General features: G+C 36.2%; 1 protein-coding gene across 3 annotated transcripts in view; it reads left to right on the forward strand.

Moving 5' to 3' along the window:
* FNBP1L (formin binding protein 1 like) overlaps nt 1–15,204 on the forward strand; it is a 57,908-nt gene that overhangs the window by 21,733 nt on the left and 20,971 nt on the right. For all 3 annotated transcript variants that reach the window (XM_039556131.1, XM_039556133.1, XM_039556134.1), the window contains exons 2-3: nt 7,522–7,637; nt 14,200–14,253. In XM_039556131.1, coding sequence (XP_039412065.1) covers nt 7,522–7,637; nt 14,200–14,253 — 170 coding nt within the window. The remainder of the gene's footprint in view (nt 1–7,521; nt 7,638–14,199; nt 14,254–15,204) is intronic.

The raw sequence follows: 15,204 nt of genomic DNA on the forward strand, positions 1-15,204 counted from the left end.
TAAGACTCAGGTATTCTAACAATCTCTGTTAAGAACATGTGAAAAAAATCTGGCTAAGTTTCTTTAAAAAAAAATTCTTCCCAATTAAAATTTGAATTAAATTAAGGGGATGATTGAAAGCTAAAGAGGGTTCTGATCTGGTTTACAAAGTAGGATTTCCTGGTCTGTATTTTATGTATGCTTGTGTTTCTAGTGAGACTTACTTCATGTGAGTGTGTGTGTGTTTGTATTTTTCTCAAGTGGTGGTGGTAAGGGAGTCCATTCTGTTTGCTTGGGACACAGTACTTACCTCCTTCCTAACTTTGTTGGTAAAGATGCTAGAGCTGATACCCACCCACAGTGAAGAGCCTGTTCTTCGACAAGCTCAATGTGAAGAGGCTGTGATGAGTAGTAGAGAGGAAGGATGGCTGGAACTGTGTTCTGGCTACTGCACACTGTGTTGGTAGAACTTCCTGAGGAGGAAGAAGTGGTGTGTTTAGGAATAGCCCTCGCTGCAGTCTGTGGCAGGCTGTGAGCCCACTGTGGGACTACAGAGCGGGGTCACCTGAGTGAAGAAGAGAGCAGACCTGTAGGTACTGCATAGAAGTGAAGTTTACTTAAGTTTCCATCATGATGCAGTGAGGTAAATATGCTGTTCTAGTTCTTCTGAATGTGACTGTGTATTAACTGAAGAATTCTGGAGATGATTCATTAACAGGGCGGATAGGAGTGGTTGTTGAGATACCCTCTGTGGCAGTGTGTTCCTTTCCTCTCGTCTTAACACTGATGTTCAGTGTCCCAGTTGGGAACTTTTTCAGTCAGTTTGCTCTGCTGGTAGGAAACTATTGCTGTTAAAATCTAATGATTAGTCCAACTGATCCATTCAGTGGCATGGATGAACTGGAGTGCACAACTGTAATCTCTGATTTAATTCAGCTGATCTGCAAATCTCCAGAAGCAGAACTTGATTCTTTTGTAATTATGGCTCCTCATTTCAAAAGCAGTCACAAATGTTTCCACTCATATTCTGTCTGTGGTAGATTCCTGCCCTTTCCTGGAAAATAAATATGTCACACCTGTGAAGTTGTTAAATCTCAAACAAGACATCCCCTCTTGCCAGACCTGACTTTCATCTAGAGTTTCCAAAGCAGTTCCTTTGCTGCTGGTCTGGGGACATGTTTATGGAGAAAAACAGTCTTTGTCTTTCTCTTCCTCAATTGTGGCTCTCCATTTTTAGCTTTGCTTTAGAAACCTGACTTGCTGTATACATTATCTTACAGCATGGCTGGATCTTCAGTGGTTCAGTACTTTTTGGAGTTTTTTGCTCACTTTATCATGCAAATGGTTCTCTAATATTAGAAATTGACTTTTTAAAATTAAAGTTGACAGTGATACTGCTTTTCAAGTATATGTGCTAAAGCTTAACAGGCAAATGGATTTTTCATACTGCATTGATACTATGAATTTATTAATTCTTTATTCCTCAGAGCAATGTAGTCTTTTGTCCAGCTAAAAGTGATTTTTTAATTCCTGTTGTTTTCCTTTTGCATATTTAACAGTGTGCATTTCTAGCAGAGTTTTGCAATTAAATATTTTCAAGCTACAACATAGTGTACTGTTAATACCAGTGTCTTAATTTTTGCAAGCAAAGTTAGCTCCATGTCCTGAAGGTCAACCTACAAACTGTTTTCAGAAGTTTTTTAGGAATTATTTTTCTATTCATGTCTCAAAAAGACTACTAGATTTTCTTCATAGTATCCTGTACGTATCCTTGTACAATCTATAGTGAACTTCTATTTTAATATGAAATTGAAATGTAAAGTACTGTTTATTTTATGTATATGAACCTGTCACATTTTTTTCCCTCATCTTAATCTGAGTGCCTCTGCTTTATTTCCAGTGTTGCTATGGCTTTTGATGTTGCTGCCCTGAACCTTCTAATTGATATCAATCTTCTAGCCTATAAAATGCCTAGCCTTTAAGTTTGCTCACAGCCACATTTTTTCCTCTCTCTTAACTGTAGTACCTAGATTGTTTTCAGAGGGGAATGAGGTATAATTTGCAGATTAGTTTGGAGCTACAATCCAGAACTTGTAGAAAGCAGAAAAGAAAAACACTTTCTTTTTTGTTCTTGATATAGAAACAGCTCTTCGTTAGTTTTTAAATGTGAAACTAACAGGGTGTTTTGAAAAGATAAAGTACTGTTTAGCTGGAAGCAGCTTTTGTCTGCCTGTTAGGAAGAAGCATATTGCAGTTGCAAGGAAAAAAGAAAGACCAGACCAAATTGATAATTATGAGAACAAACAGGCAGGAGTACAGAGAAGTGATAATCAGTTCAGACAGTAAAATAAAAGAGCTATTATCCTAAGATAGAAAAGGAAGCAGGAATGCATAAAGATAGAGACAAAAGTAGAAACCAAAACCAGTTAGACAGTGAAGAGGTATCCACGAAGAGAAACTGAAATGTGTTGTCGGAAGTAAATTAGTGTAACATGCTCTAATTAAAATACAATTTTATAATTAACTTGTCCTGAAGACAAATAGGGAAAGGTATAGTATATTATACTGCTGACTTCTCATTAATATATTCATAGATGATTATGATTCCCATAATTTTTAATGTAGGGCATCAGGTAGTTCTTTGTACAAACACTGCAAGAATTTTTTTGGTTTGTTTTGTTTTTTGAAATAAAGAAATCTGGTTGGAAATATCTCCAAGTAAAATAATTAATCATGTGAAGGCCTTGATCGTTATCTAAAAATAAAAAAATAAAACCCAAGTGGCATGTTTCATAGAAATAATTCAGCTATTTCATAAGAGTTTTATAAAATCTTAGTATGTTAAATAGTCACTTAAAATATTTAACTTCTTGAATAGAGTTGGGTCTTCTTTTCTTCTGTAGTGCTGCTCATGCAGGAAAAAGGACATTATGCGGAATTTAACCTATCATTTAAATTTGTCCATGATTCAGGTTCATTTGACAAACCCTCATGGGCTTTAATTGAGTAAACAAGAACTGCTAAGATTGGTATTATCTAATCACCCACATTTTCTCATTTGGCTTACTGTGGACTTGTAGTTGTGTGGTTAAGTAAGTCATGGCTTTTCATAAAGTGATAATAAAATACAACATTTCTATCCACAAATGCACTGGGGCTTTTTTGATGCCAAGTGTTTTAAATTTTTTTTTTCCCTGAACAAGACCTGACTGCTGTTTTTCCATGCTCTGAACACTGGCATAGTATGTATTTCCTTGTACCAGACTGCATAAGGCTTAAGAAGTTGGAGAGCAAAATAAGGGATTGAGTTTTTAATCTCCCACTCACTGGCTTGGAAGTTTAGACTGGCTCTGCAGCCTGGAGAACAAAGAATTGGGAAAAAATCTCATCTTGAGCCAGTGCTTCAAAAGTGCAAATAAGATCACTTGGGTAACTGCAGACTAAAACTGTGGTCAGATGAAAGTATGGAACTAATGATCTGCAGTTGAGTCAATAGAGAATAAAATGATGGTAGAGTAATTAATGCAAAGTATTCTCATTTCAAATAAAATGTTTTATTAAGTAGATATTGCAGATGGAATTAATTGAGATAGGTTTCTGAAACTTGTAAGTCAATGTACTTCAATGTTTAATGTGATTCTTAAAACTTTCAGCTGTGTTGTCTGGAGGTCAGTGAAATGGGAGACTAATTCGGGAGCAATTGGATGTTAATGCAGTTAGCTAGTTTACATATTGTAAAGGCATAAATTAGTGAAACAGAAGGATTTTTTAAGAACGATACCACAATCCTAGCTTTAAATGCAAGTAGAGTTGCTTTCTGAAGTTGGTGAAAGCTGGGAACATTAACCCTTTAAAAATCTCAGTCTTGTTTAATGCCTTTTATTTGAAACTCCCATGCTCGTCCAGTGTCTGGACTGGTAGCTTTAGGAAGACTAAACGTTCAGTATTTATGCTGTAGCATTCCCTTCATACTCATCCCTCTGAAGAGATCTCCCATGTTGTTCTTTTTATTGGTTCTTGAGGCTTGTTGGGAGAAAAAACAAGTCTCTGTAAGAAGAGGAGAACTTACCTTGAGTTAACCTGGGAGAGTCTGTTTTGTCTTGGGTGCTGGTTTGAGTCAGGCTGGCTCTTGGCTTTGATGCTTCAGCTGCTATTGTTGTAAAGCTTCCTGCTATCTGCAAACACATGGTAAGTTTAGAACTGCAAACCTGAAGTATTTGTAACATGATCTGTAGTTCCAGTAAATAATCTGGAAGTAGAATTTAGGGAGGTTACATTTGTTTTGGAATAGTCTGTATTGACCTACTACAAACTTCTTGTCAAGTGTCAGATTTGTTTGTTTGTAATGGAGAGGCTTTGGACTACATTCCACTTTTGAGTGGGCAGTTTCTACTTTCTACTTCCATTACCTGACCTTAATCACTTTAATAATACTCAGCTGCAGTTTTAATAAAGATTTTTACAAAAACTGGCTGCTCAGCTGGCAAGGGATGTGGGCCGTTACTAGACAAACAGCAATATATATTTGAAAGGAAATATTGTTGAGAACATCCTTCATTATAAAGGTGTAGATAGCCAGATATTGTAGGATGTGATCTTTTTTTTTAATTACCTTTTGCTGCTTTCTAGTTAATGCAGTTTTCATATTTCTTATAAAGGAGCTAGCCAAATTAATACACTGATATATTTATTTTGAAATTACAGACTGAAATTTTATTGGAACTATTTGGTCTGTTTTCTTGTCTGTACAGCATCGCCTGATTTTTGACCATTTTTTTTCCTTTGAAGGTGTCACTTGTGTCTCAGTGCATTAGTTTGATTTCCTTCATAGCAGTCTGGAAGATTTGCTGTTTATGTTCTGGTATGAAAAGGAAGTTTTTTGCTTAATCGAGGCCCAGAGTTCAACCACGTGCTTCTGGAGAGAGGTTGAAAGGACCATGAGTAAATTTGTGACTCCTGTCTAGAAGCCTTTCTGAAAAGGCCAGTCCTTTTTGCTTATTTGTTGATGTTGCCTTGATCTTTTCTCATTTGTCTCAGTGGCTTTACAGAGCAGTATAAGGTGATTCTTGTGACTGTAGTCTTTCATTCACTAGTTTATTGTTTATAGAGAATTTGAAAACTTGCGAAGCTGTGGGATAATCCAACAAAGCTGTCTTTGCACAGAACATACTGTTTCTAGAATCAGATGAAAAAGAGGAATTGAGGGGGGGAAAAACGAGTTTTTGTCATGTGGTCAATGATGAAATGCTTGTAATAAAGTGTGATAGCTTGTCAAATGTCGTTTTCATATTAATAGCAGATCTTGAATGAAGTTTGATCAGTGGAATCCTTTTTTGTTTCAACAAAATATTTGGAGAGCCACTGTCTCTGCTTGCATGTTTGGAAACATAAGTAGTGTGGTGTTCCCTAATGCTAATGAAACCTTAGCAGCAAATGAGAACTTTGTGGTCTAAAGAGCCTAAGTAGGACAGCAAAGGCTTTGTTCTGCTGTGTGCTGAAGGAAGTCAGTTTGTCTTAATGGTATTAGGTATTGACTGCATACCAAAAGCACATTTTAGAAACTACTTTTGGATGCTAGGTTAATTTTATGAGAGTAACTACACAAATGAGTGGAGTATAAAAAAGAAAGACTTCCTGAGATTGATGTATTTTTATGCATATTTGCAAATGTGGTTTGATGCTACAGTCTGGTAACTGTCTCCCTGTTCCCACACTCAAACAATGCATGTGGAGTTTCTCTAAAAACAGTAGCAGAAATGTCACTTTATTTGACAAAAGATATTTTGAGTGGAAATGTCCAGTTGGTATAAAGTGCACATATCAGAATAATCTGAGATACAGGCCATGTTTTCCCAAAGACATTGAAGTCTTGTCTTCAGTCCCTCTCCCATCTCTTGGCTGTTTATGTGGTTCTCTGGTGAAACAATCGGGGAAAGTGGTTGTGATTTTGGTGGAGAGAGTGGTGCAGAGGCTGGTGGTGGAACAGGATGGATGCTTTTGGTTGGCAGTACTTGCATGCCGTTGGACTGAAGTGTTCAAGGCACTAATGGCTGTGGTTGTTAGTCCGTGGTGTAGGATACTGGGACCTGCAAGGCAAGATTTGACAGCAACCTTAATCTTGTATGTTATTTTTATTTTTGTTGGTTGTATATAGTTGTCTTGACCTGGTATCTCTAAGTGAACGTGCTTTCCTTGAGTCTTAGGCCTTGCAACATTTTATGGCATTTTTTGATTTAACTGTAGATCATCCTACTGCATGTTGAAATTGAACTTAAATTGCTAATGCTAGAAGTCTACATCATTCATTAGGTTCAGGCAGGGTACTGAATCTGCAAGAGATAGAAGAGATAGCCTCTGATAAATAGCCTTCACAGGGTTTTTTTTTTGTGTAACTTAATTAAACTTTGAGCTTAATTGCTTCCTTAGCTTTTTTCTTTTTTCTGCTTTTTATTTTTTAAGTTTACTGTGAAGTGTATTTGGATACAGCCTCTACAGGACACAAACTTGGATGTTTCATTTACTTGTCTTTTTGGGTTACTGTGTAACTGCTAAGAAAAAAATATTTTAAATGCTATTGTAACCTGAGAATCCTTGATTTTTCCACTGTGGTAGATTATTGTTGCATGAAATGCAAGTATGTGTTTGACTAAAAATGTTTTTTAGGCTGTATTTTGTACCTTTGTTTTCTCCTGCCTAATTCTTAACCCCCCACATTTCCGCTTGTTTTTTGAATTTTCAGCTTGTTGAAAAGTCCTAATTAGCATGTCTTCCACCTGTTGATCAGTACAGAGTGCAGTGAAAGATTGATTTTGAAGATGGTTTAATGTATTAAAAATTCCCCAAGTTTTTTGGGGGAAACACAGTTTATTTTTGACTGCTTCTCCTTTTTGTTTTGTGCCTTTACTTTGCTATAACTTTCTTAATTACTTAGGTCAGGTTTGCTTTTTTTGCAATCTCCTGTTAGAGCTGATCATGAACTGCGTATATAGTTTTGATTTAATAAATGTTTTTGATATGCAGGCTACACCCAGTTTAATCATGCAGCTAAAATTTATATTATTTTTCTTTTAGTGGGCAATCCTAAGAGTGAAAGTAATTTTTTGTATCCACTGAAATGATAATTTCTTGTGTTTCAAAACTGCCAGACATCTCTTCTGTGAGCAGTCTCTTACTTATCCAATAGTGATCTTTGGTTATGTCTGTTATCTGGGTGGAAAAGACTCACTTTTGAAATAAAGGATTTGGAGAGGAAAGAAAGATTTGCATTGTCAAAGTGATGAAAGACTGCTTACAGCTTAACATGCAAGTATTTAGAGCTGTTTTTACAAAAAGAGGTAGATCTGTTCCTGCACATGAAACCCACTGTTCAGGTATATGGCTGAGACGTATATACACATTTGACTGATTTATAACTTGAATGACTTCTATCCAAGTAGCAAGCATTCCCTCAGAGCACAACCTACAAATAAATTGTGTGTAAATCTGGTGCTGTTGCAATTCTTAACTAATTCTGGGTAATTTTGTTTCCTTTTGTTTTTAAAGGATCAGTTTGATAACTTGGACAAGCATACACAGTGGGGCATTGACTTCTTGGAGAAATACGCAAAATTTGTAAAAGAAAGGATAGAAATTGAGCAAAACTATGCAAAACAACTGAGGTAAGATTTTTTTTTTTTCTTTGCAAAAGGATCTTAGCAGTTACTTAAAATCACTGTATCAGATGATGGGCAAGTATGAAATGTAGTGATTAATGACTGTTTTTCATTTACACAGTGAATTACATCACTAGCTGTTTTCACGACAGACCAGTCTAAACCAGAAAATTATCTTTGGGTGTTTTTGCCTTCTCTCCCACTCTTCTTTCCCACCCACCCTTCAGATCTTTGAACTAAAAAGATTTAAGACTTAAAATTAAAGATTCAAAATAAGGAAAACCATAGTGATTTTTTGCACTGACTATCAGCATGTTTGCTGTAAAGTGCATTATCTGTATCTACACTTGTGTGTGTGTGTGCCTCTGCTACTAATTAATTTCTCATGTTGAATTGGCAAGAGCTACAATACATTGTGTTAAGCAATCTGAGTGAAGTAATTGAGGAGAACTTGAGCAAACAACAAGACCTTCCTGTCCTTATAGCACACCCTTTCCATAGCAGGTCTTGTCCCTTTGGGTGAGACTGTAACCCAGCCACCCTTTGTCTTACCTCTGTTCTGTAGCTGCCAAGTGAAACATCTTTTAGGTCCGATAGGAATTTCCCTTCAGGGATCATACAAGGAGAGTAGCAGCCATGAAATGACTGCTTCAGAATAAAGTTATTTCTTCAGAATCAAATAGGTTGATTTTTACCAAAAGGTGCACTCAGTGCGTGAAGAATAAAATTTAAAGTAAGATTCTCCTGTGAACTTGGCATTCACTGCCAGCTTTGCCTTCACCATCATCTTCACTGTTTTGAATTCCTTTGGGGATTCAGCTGAAGCTGCTGCCTACCCTTGTCAAGACTGAAACTGATAACAACTTCTCTCCTGTGGTTTCTTCCATCATCTCATCATTTGCAAAACAGATTGTTACCAGATAGAGAGCTGAGAAATCCTTCTTCATTAACGCAGTAATAGGGTTCACAGCTGAGGATATGGATGTTCTCTATCTGGGCTGCTCATTTCCTTTTTGATTTATCAGTTTCTTTTCATCCAGTTGTATATATTCACCTAACGTAATAACCCGTTGCTTTACTGAAGGAATTTTTTTCTTAAAAGGAAGAAAATAAATACCACTTTTACAAAGCTGGTATAGAAGAATCTAAGGAGGTAAGGGAAAGTTGGAAGCATGCACAGCACAGTTTGCAGCCTTGTTTCAATTTGTTTTCAGTTGTCTGTTTAAAAATAGAAATATGTTTTATTTCTACAGATCTGTCAAGATATTTTCCTTAAATAGTATTAGCAAATGTCATTTTGCTTAATTGTATTTAACGGTTCATTCTACGGCTAGCAAGATGAGACACCACATTATTACTTCAGGATTTGACTAAAAATAGGAAATTTTCTCTGTTCAGCATTTTACTCTGGGTAAAACTATTGATTTTTCTTGAAGTGTCTTTCAAAAATGAAAGAGTTTTGTCGAGCACCCCTTCTGTCAGATGACTGGAGTGACTCCTTGTGCAGTAAGTATGACAGTTCTGGGAAGAACAGGTCTTGCTGCACACATGCTATACAGTGCATGCATGCACTTCCTGCCTGCTTCCAGTGAGGGTCTGGACAGCACATACTTCAGAGGGTGACTGATTTTCTGCCAGTAGACAATTTGTGAAGCTACTCTTTGATATTCTTGCATGTGTATTCTTTGGAGGAGACTTGACTGTTTAGTAGTGAACTGTCTCACGATGACAACTTGATTTCAGCCCTCATTCCTCCTGAGGACACTCACTGTTTTTAATTATGTAAAATAGTTATGAGGCCCAGGGGGGATTGAGATCAAGCAAAATTGTCACCTTCAGAAGAGTTAGGCATCCTGCATCTTGCTCCTGGGAACTTCTGAGAGAGAAGATCTTGTGGGATGGACTGTGGTTCTGGTGAATTTTAACATTGGCTGCATATGGCCTGTGAGATAGATATTAATATCCCTAATGGAAATTTCTAGTATATCACTGTTTCTTCCTTTTGTAATGGAAAACAATTTGAAAAACAGTTTTGAGAATCTTTTCATAATGAACGTTATAACTGAGATGAATTATGTTCTTGGTTAGTAGAGTATAAACAGTAGAGCAGGCAGTCACCTCTTGGTAGATCTGTGGCTCTCTTAGTACTTGGATGGGAGACCAAGAAAAGCCAAGTTTAGCCAGGAGATAAAGCTAAGTGATGTATGGTGGTATTTTTTTCTGTTTTAGTTTCAGTGTGGACCATGAATATTCTGTTGAGATCATTGATGGATCTTATTCTCATAACTTAAATCTAAGGATGAAAACTTGAGTGAATTTTTCATAAGCTTTCACAAATTAGAGTCCACCTCCTGGCAGAAATTCACATTCCCTTTGCGTATACCCTTGCATTTTGAAAACTATTTTTCTTTATACTGTCACAACTTGGTGATGAGCCTTTCCCAGGTGCAACAGCCCTTCCAAGTCTTCTAGGAGATGGCAAGTGATGCATGTGCAGCATATGAGAAGCCGTTTGAGCAAACTCACTATATTCTTACTATATGCAGGTGTTGCAGCTCATGATTGCCAAGTAATTCCAGAAGTGATAACTTTTTCAAATACTGGTTTTAGGTTACAAGTCATTCCTTGCTATTCTTTGATACTGAAAAAATTATAAGAAAAATTGAAGAATCCTCAATTGTCTGTGGAGGAAAAAACCACCCTAGCTTGTCTTGTCTTTGCCTGCAACATAATGTGTTCTGGAACAAAAAAAGGAAGTTTAAATTGGTTTTGTTTGAGGTAACTTAAAGGAAAATCTAAAGTTTTATGTAGCATAGGTCTCAACTAATGTGTTACCCGAAGGTTTGCAAAGGTTATTACAGGCTGTTACTGGGTTACAAGGATGCGAATCAGGACAAAGATACCGCAGGGTACATTGTACATTAACACATTCAATTTTAATGATATGACTGTTGAATTTGTTTATATTTTGTAACTGGAAAAAATTAGATTTCATATGTGCCAAACTACTGGGCTCTTGACTGACTTTTTAAATTGAATTCTCAGATGCTGCTGATGATCAGAATTGTTTTTTAAAAGCAGCAGAGTGAAAGTCTGGTTTACTTCCACATCATTACACACAAAATAATTCTTCTGGAGGTTCACTCCCTTTTTGTCCTGTCTGAAGCATGATGACACTTGAGCAGACAGAGGAGTTCCACTTCCTGTGATGTTAGGCAGTAATACAAGTTATACCTGCAGCTGGAAGTGAAACTGCCAGGCAGAATAAAACTTCTCTATTGTTGGTTTAAAGCAAATAGCTATGATTGTTCATGAGCTGTTTGTTGCTCTTTAAATTTTGCATTGTGATCTCTGGAGATGTCTGGCTACTCTGGTCAATTCTATTTTTCATGTTCCTTCTGCATGCTGTTGTGTATAAGTGTTATTTTTATAAATACAGTATTAATGTACGCATATGTCTAGTCAAACTGAGACACAGTTTCCACATTTTTAGATGCACAATCTTGGAAACATTTTTGAAAATGGGTGTAAGTTCAAATGTAAAGTTGGGAACACACATTATCACCACATGTGATTTCTCAAAATTCTCTTCCTTTGATTGGAGCTGAGATTTTACACTTCTCATTACTATTCAAATACAGTTGTGGCAGGTTTTGTTTATAGTCATGTTTCCATAATCTTAAACATATGGTTTCTTAATGGTTCCAAGGATATTCAGCTTTGTAAACTTGAAGGCCAGGTTACAATTTTTTAAGATTGATTGCTCCAGTTAAAACTTTTTCAGATGAGATGTTACTAAATACAGTTAATTGTTACTGTTTTCCCCCAGTCCATAATACTGGTATGCAGTCACTGAAGACATCAGAATTGTATTGAAACTATTACTTTACATGTAAATAGGTGTCTCAAACCAAGACAATAGGAAATGCTTTTAAGTACTTACTGCAGATTTAACTACTTATGAAAACAAAAAAAGTTTGTTCCCAGGCTCATTTATAATATGATATAGAGGCTGTAGTGGTTTAGTATAAGCAGGTACCACAGTACCTGAGGTGCTAACTTAATAGGAATTGTACCATGTTGATGCTGCTGCTTCTGTTCTTTATGTGCTATATTAATTGACTGAAGAAAACTTAGTTTTGAGTTGATAAACACAGTTCTTACACGTCTGTAAAATTTTGTGTAGATGTTCTATGTACATGACTATGAGTAATTTTTATCAACTGGAGTGCTTTTTGAAACATCTGCTTAGGTGACTGAGGTGGTACTTCTCTTAAAAATCAGGTTTCTGTCTCGCTGGTGTTGACCTGAGACCAATTTATACCAAGAAGTGAGGTTAATAAAATTATGGGAGCAGCACAATTGGATGTGGTTAATCCTGTATAAAATCTGCTTCCAAATGGCTGGCTGTAAGACAGTGTGATAGAAGTCATCAAAATTTTACTTCCAAAGAGGATTAAAGTGTCATCAGCTGCACTTCTCTTAGGAAGCAAAGAAATTAATCTTGTAGATTTGTTTCTGTTCTGATGGTCAGCAATTACTTGTACAGTTTTCTTATAAACTAGTCCAGATCCATATCTGGATTCTGATAATTAGGCATGGATTAGGATTGAAATGTCAGAGAATGTTATGCCCCCTTAAAAGTGTCAACTTTGAAATAATGCTTCACTCTTCAAATCCATGCTCATACTGGCTGCTTGTTAACCTGTGCTTTTTCAAAGATTTAAATTTAATATCTCTGTTTTGATTAGGTATTGGTATTCACTTATTGGAAAAGCCATCTGTGCTTAATCGTTCACATGAACACTGTCTTTTTCTTTGATCTTTAAAACCTGCATTTGCTTGTCATTTCATATTTTTTGTCTTTGATGACTGTACCTTGTGCTGTTAAATCCTGATCACAGTGTCTCAAACCTGTATGTTCCTTTGATCCAAAGGTAGATAGGATTGACAAATGAAACTGGCTGTTACTAGGAGAAGGGATTATATAATATTTGTCTTGCTAGAAATAGTAAACAATTGCATTAAAGATGAAACCAGAACAGAAATCAGCATGCTAGTAAATAATCTGTATTTATGACGCTTCTGCGATTTTGAACTGTATGGATTTAGTAAGTCTTTTTTTTTCTCATTTTTAACAACTCTGAAGATCTTCCCTTGAAAAGGCTCGTGCATGGTTGCTTAGCTACAGCATTGTATGTGTGTTATGCATTTCACCTTCTGAATAATAATATGAATTTTAGGAATTTCCTATTCATTAATAAGCAGTGAGGAGCAAAGCAGAAATGTAAGGGAAAATGGAACGCAGGGAAGTTACTTAGTGAATGTTACTATTTTTTTCAATTGTGTTTATGCATTTTCCTATCAAAATGTCTGCATTTAATCCATACCAAGTAGAATGTTACAACAGACAGTGGGTTCTGGGGATAGCAAGAAGAGATTCTTGCTGGACCTTCAGTAAGGAGGTTACTATGAAATGTGTAGATAGTTTTTTGAAAGTCAGTGTTTATTCAGTTTCTTAGTGCATATTGATACAAAAAGGACCTGGCTTTCTTATCATGGTTGCATTTTTTTGGTTGTAGTCTCAGAGGGTATGGAAACAGACAAAAGATCCAAGCTTACTATTTGCACACCAACTCGCTGCTCATATTTTGGTGTATACTTTGTGACTGGACATAATCTCACTATGTGGTCTCTTGTGCCATAGAGATGACTTCCAGATAAATAGATTTGAGAAACTGTACAAGGTTATTTTAAATGAAAGCAGAATTAGCACCCTTATTTTAATGGTAAGGTAGTTCACAATTTTAACAACTGAAGTTACAGAGAGACAGTGGGATGAAATACACAAACATGGATGCCAGGTTTTTTCCCCTCCTAGAATCTTCTCTTCTCCATTCCTTTTTTCCCTGCATTCTATGATAAGCAGATTATTTCATATCGATGTTCTCAAAAATTGGGCTGTGATACTCTGTTAAGTGCTGCTCCTGTGGATTGTCTTCTAGAGATTTGCTTAGTTTCTAAAACCCTGATATTTTTGCAATGCTGGTGGTAGGACAAATTGTAAAATTTTTTTCTGAAAAGAGACGTTGCCTCTCTTGTTCTGGACATGTCCTTATTGAAGATTTGGAAATACTGTGGTTAGAATTTTTGACCTGAATCCGCACTCAAAGCTTAATTCAGGCATGGAGTTTGGTGCTTATGGCACAGCACACAGTGTGCACTGTCCGTGTGTTACACAGTGATCATACATTGGCCTTGTCCTCGTCTGCTCCTGCCTTCTGCATGCGTGAAAACGATGTTAAATAAAGAACTCTTCATTTTATATCTAGTCACTGCAATAGAAGTTTTAAAATAGTTACAAATTGTTCTAGGTCAAAGTGACTTAAAACTTTGATAATACCATAGATTCCTGCCTTGTGTTATCTAAAGGACCCTTATAAATTGACAGAGGGAATAGATTTGTTCATAGAACATTAAACAGAAATAATTTGTTCATGCAGTTGTCTGTGTGCGTCTTCTCAAAAGAGACTCTAAAATAGTATCTTTTTTTATTCTTCCTTAATAGAAATCTGGTTAAGAAGTACTGTCCTAAACGTTCACCAAAAGATGAGGAACCCAGGTAAAAATGTCCATTTCAAGTTCTATGTGTAAAAAGTGAGAACTAACAGTATATGCTGCCCTTTTATGGATTTTTTTTTTTTTAAGATAAAGTATTTAATTGGTGATGACAATGAAAGAACTGTGCTTGGCTTCTAATAGTTCTGCTGTAATTCTTAAGCATAAAACCTTTATCTACTCCTATTGGTATTTTAATGTAGTAAACGTGGCACATTGTACTTGCTCCCTTCCAAATTAATCTTTAGGTAACTGAAAATTTGAAAGCAGAAGTTTAGCTTGCTGTGTACAGTCTGGTATTTTTTGTTAAAGAAAAGCAAGTGTGTGTCCTTAGGCTTTGGTTTTCTGCTTAGTTTTTCTGTACATTTTTATGACAATACAAATGTAGCTGTGCATCTCTATATTGAGACCTGAGTGTACACGAAATTGTCATGTTTTGGGCAAGAAGAGCTCTTAAAATGCTGACTTGCTTTGACTCTGGAGACAGAATAAGTGAATGTCTAATGGTGGAGGAACAATTTGTGCTAAACAACTTTATTTATCAGAAATGTGCTTGTTTTGCTGTCCTTCTCCATAGCCATTTAAAAAATTTATTTGAAAAAGCACAGTACTTTTTTTTTTTTTAGGGGTAAGTCTTAGGAAATAAAAAAAGTGGACAAGTTCCAGGTTGCAGCCAGAGCACATGCTGTGCAGAGTGCCTAAGAATTCACAGTAGGATTTCTTCTTACTCTTTTAACTATGTAAAAATCCTGGACCTCAGGGAATAGGCTTTCCAGTGCTAGAGTGGCATTTGAAATTCCCAAAAGCCAAGCCTATGGAAATGGCAGTATTCCATAGTTAAAAGAGAGAAAGATGTATATTTTAATGTGGTGCCTGTTTTTTTTTTTTTTCCTTTCTTCCCTTCCACACACACTTTCTACCCTTTGCCCCTCCTCTTCCCCCCTTTTTAGTGCCA

This window comes from Corvus cornix, chromosome 8 (genome assembly GCF_000738735.6).
Source record: "Corvus cornix cornix isolate S_Up_H32 chromosome 8, ASM73873v5, whole genome shotgun sequence".
NCBI classification, from domain to species: domain Eukaryota; kingdom Metazoa; phylum Chordata; class Aves; order Passeriformes; family Corvidae; genus Corvus; species Corvus cornix.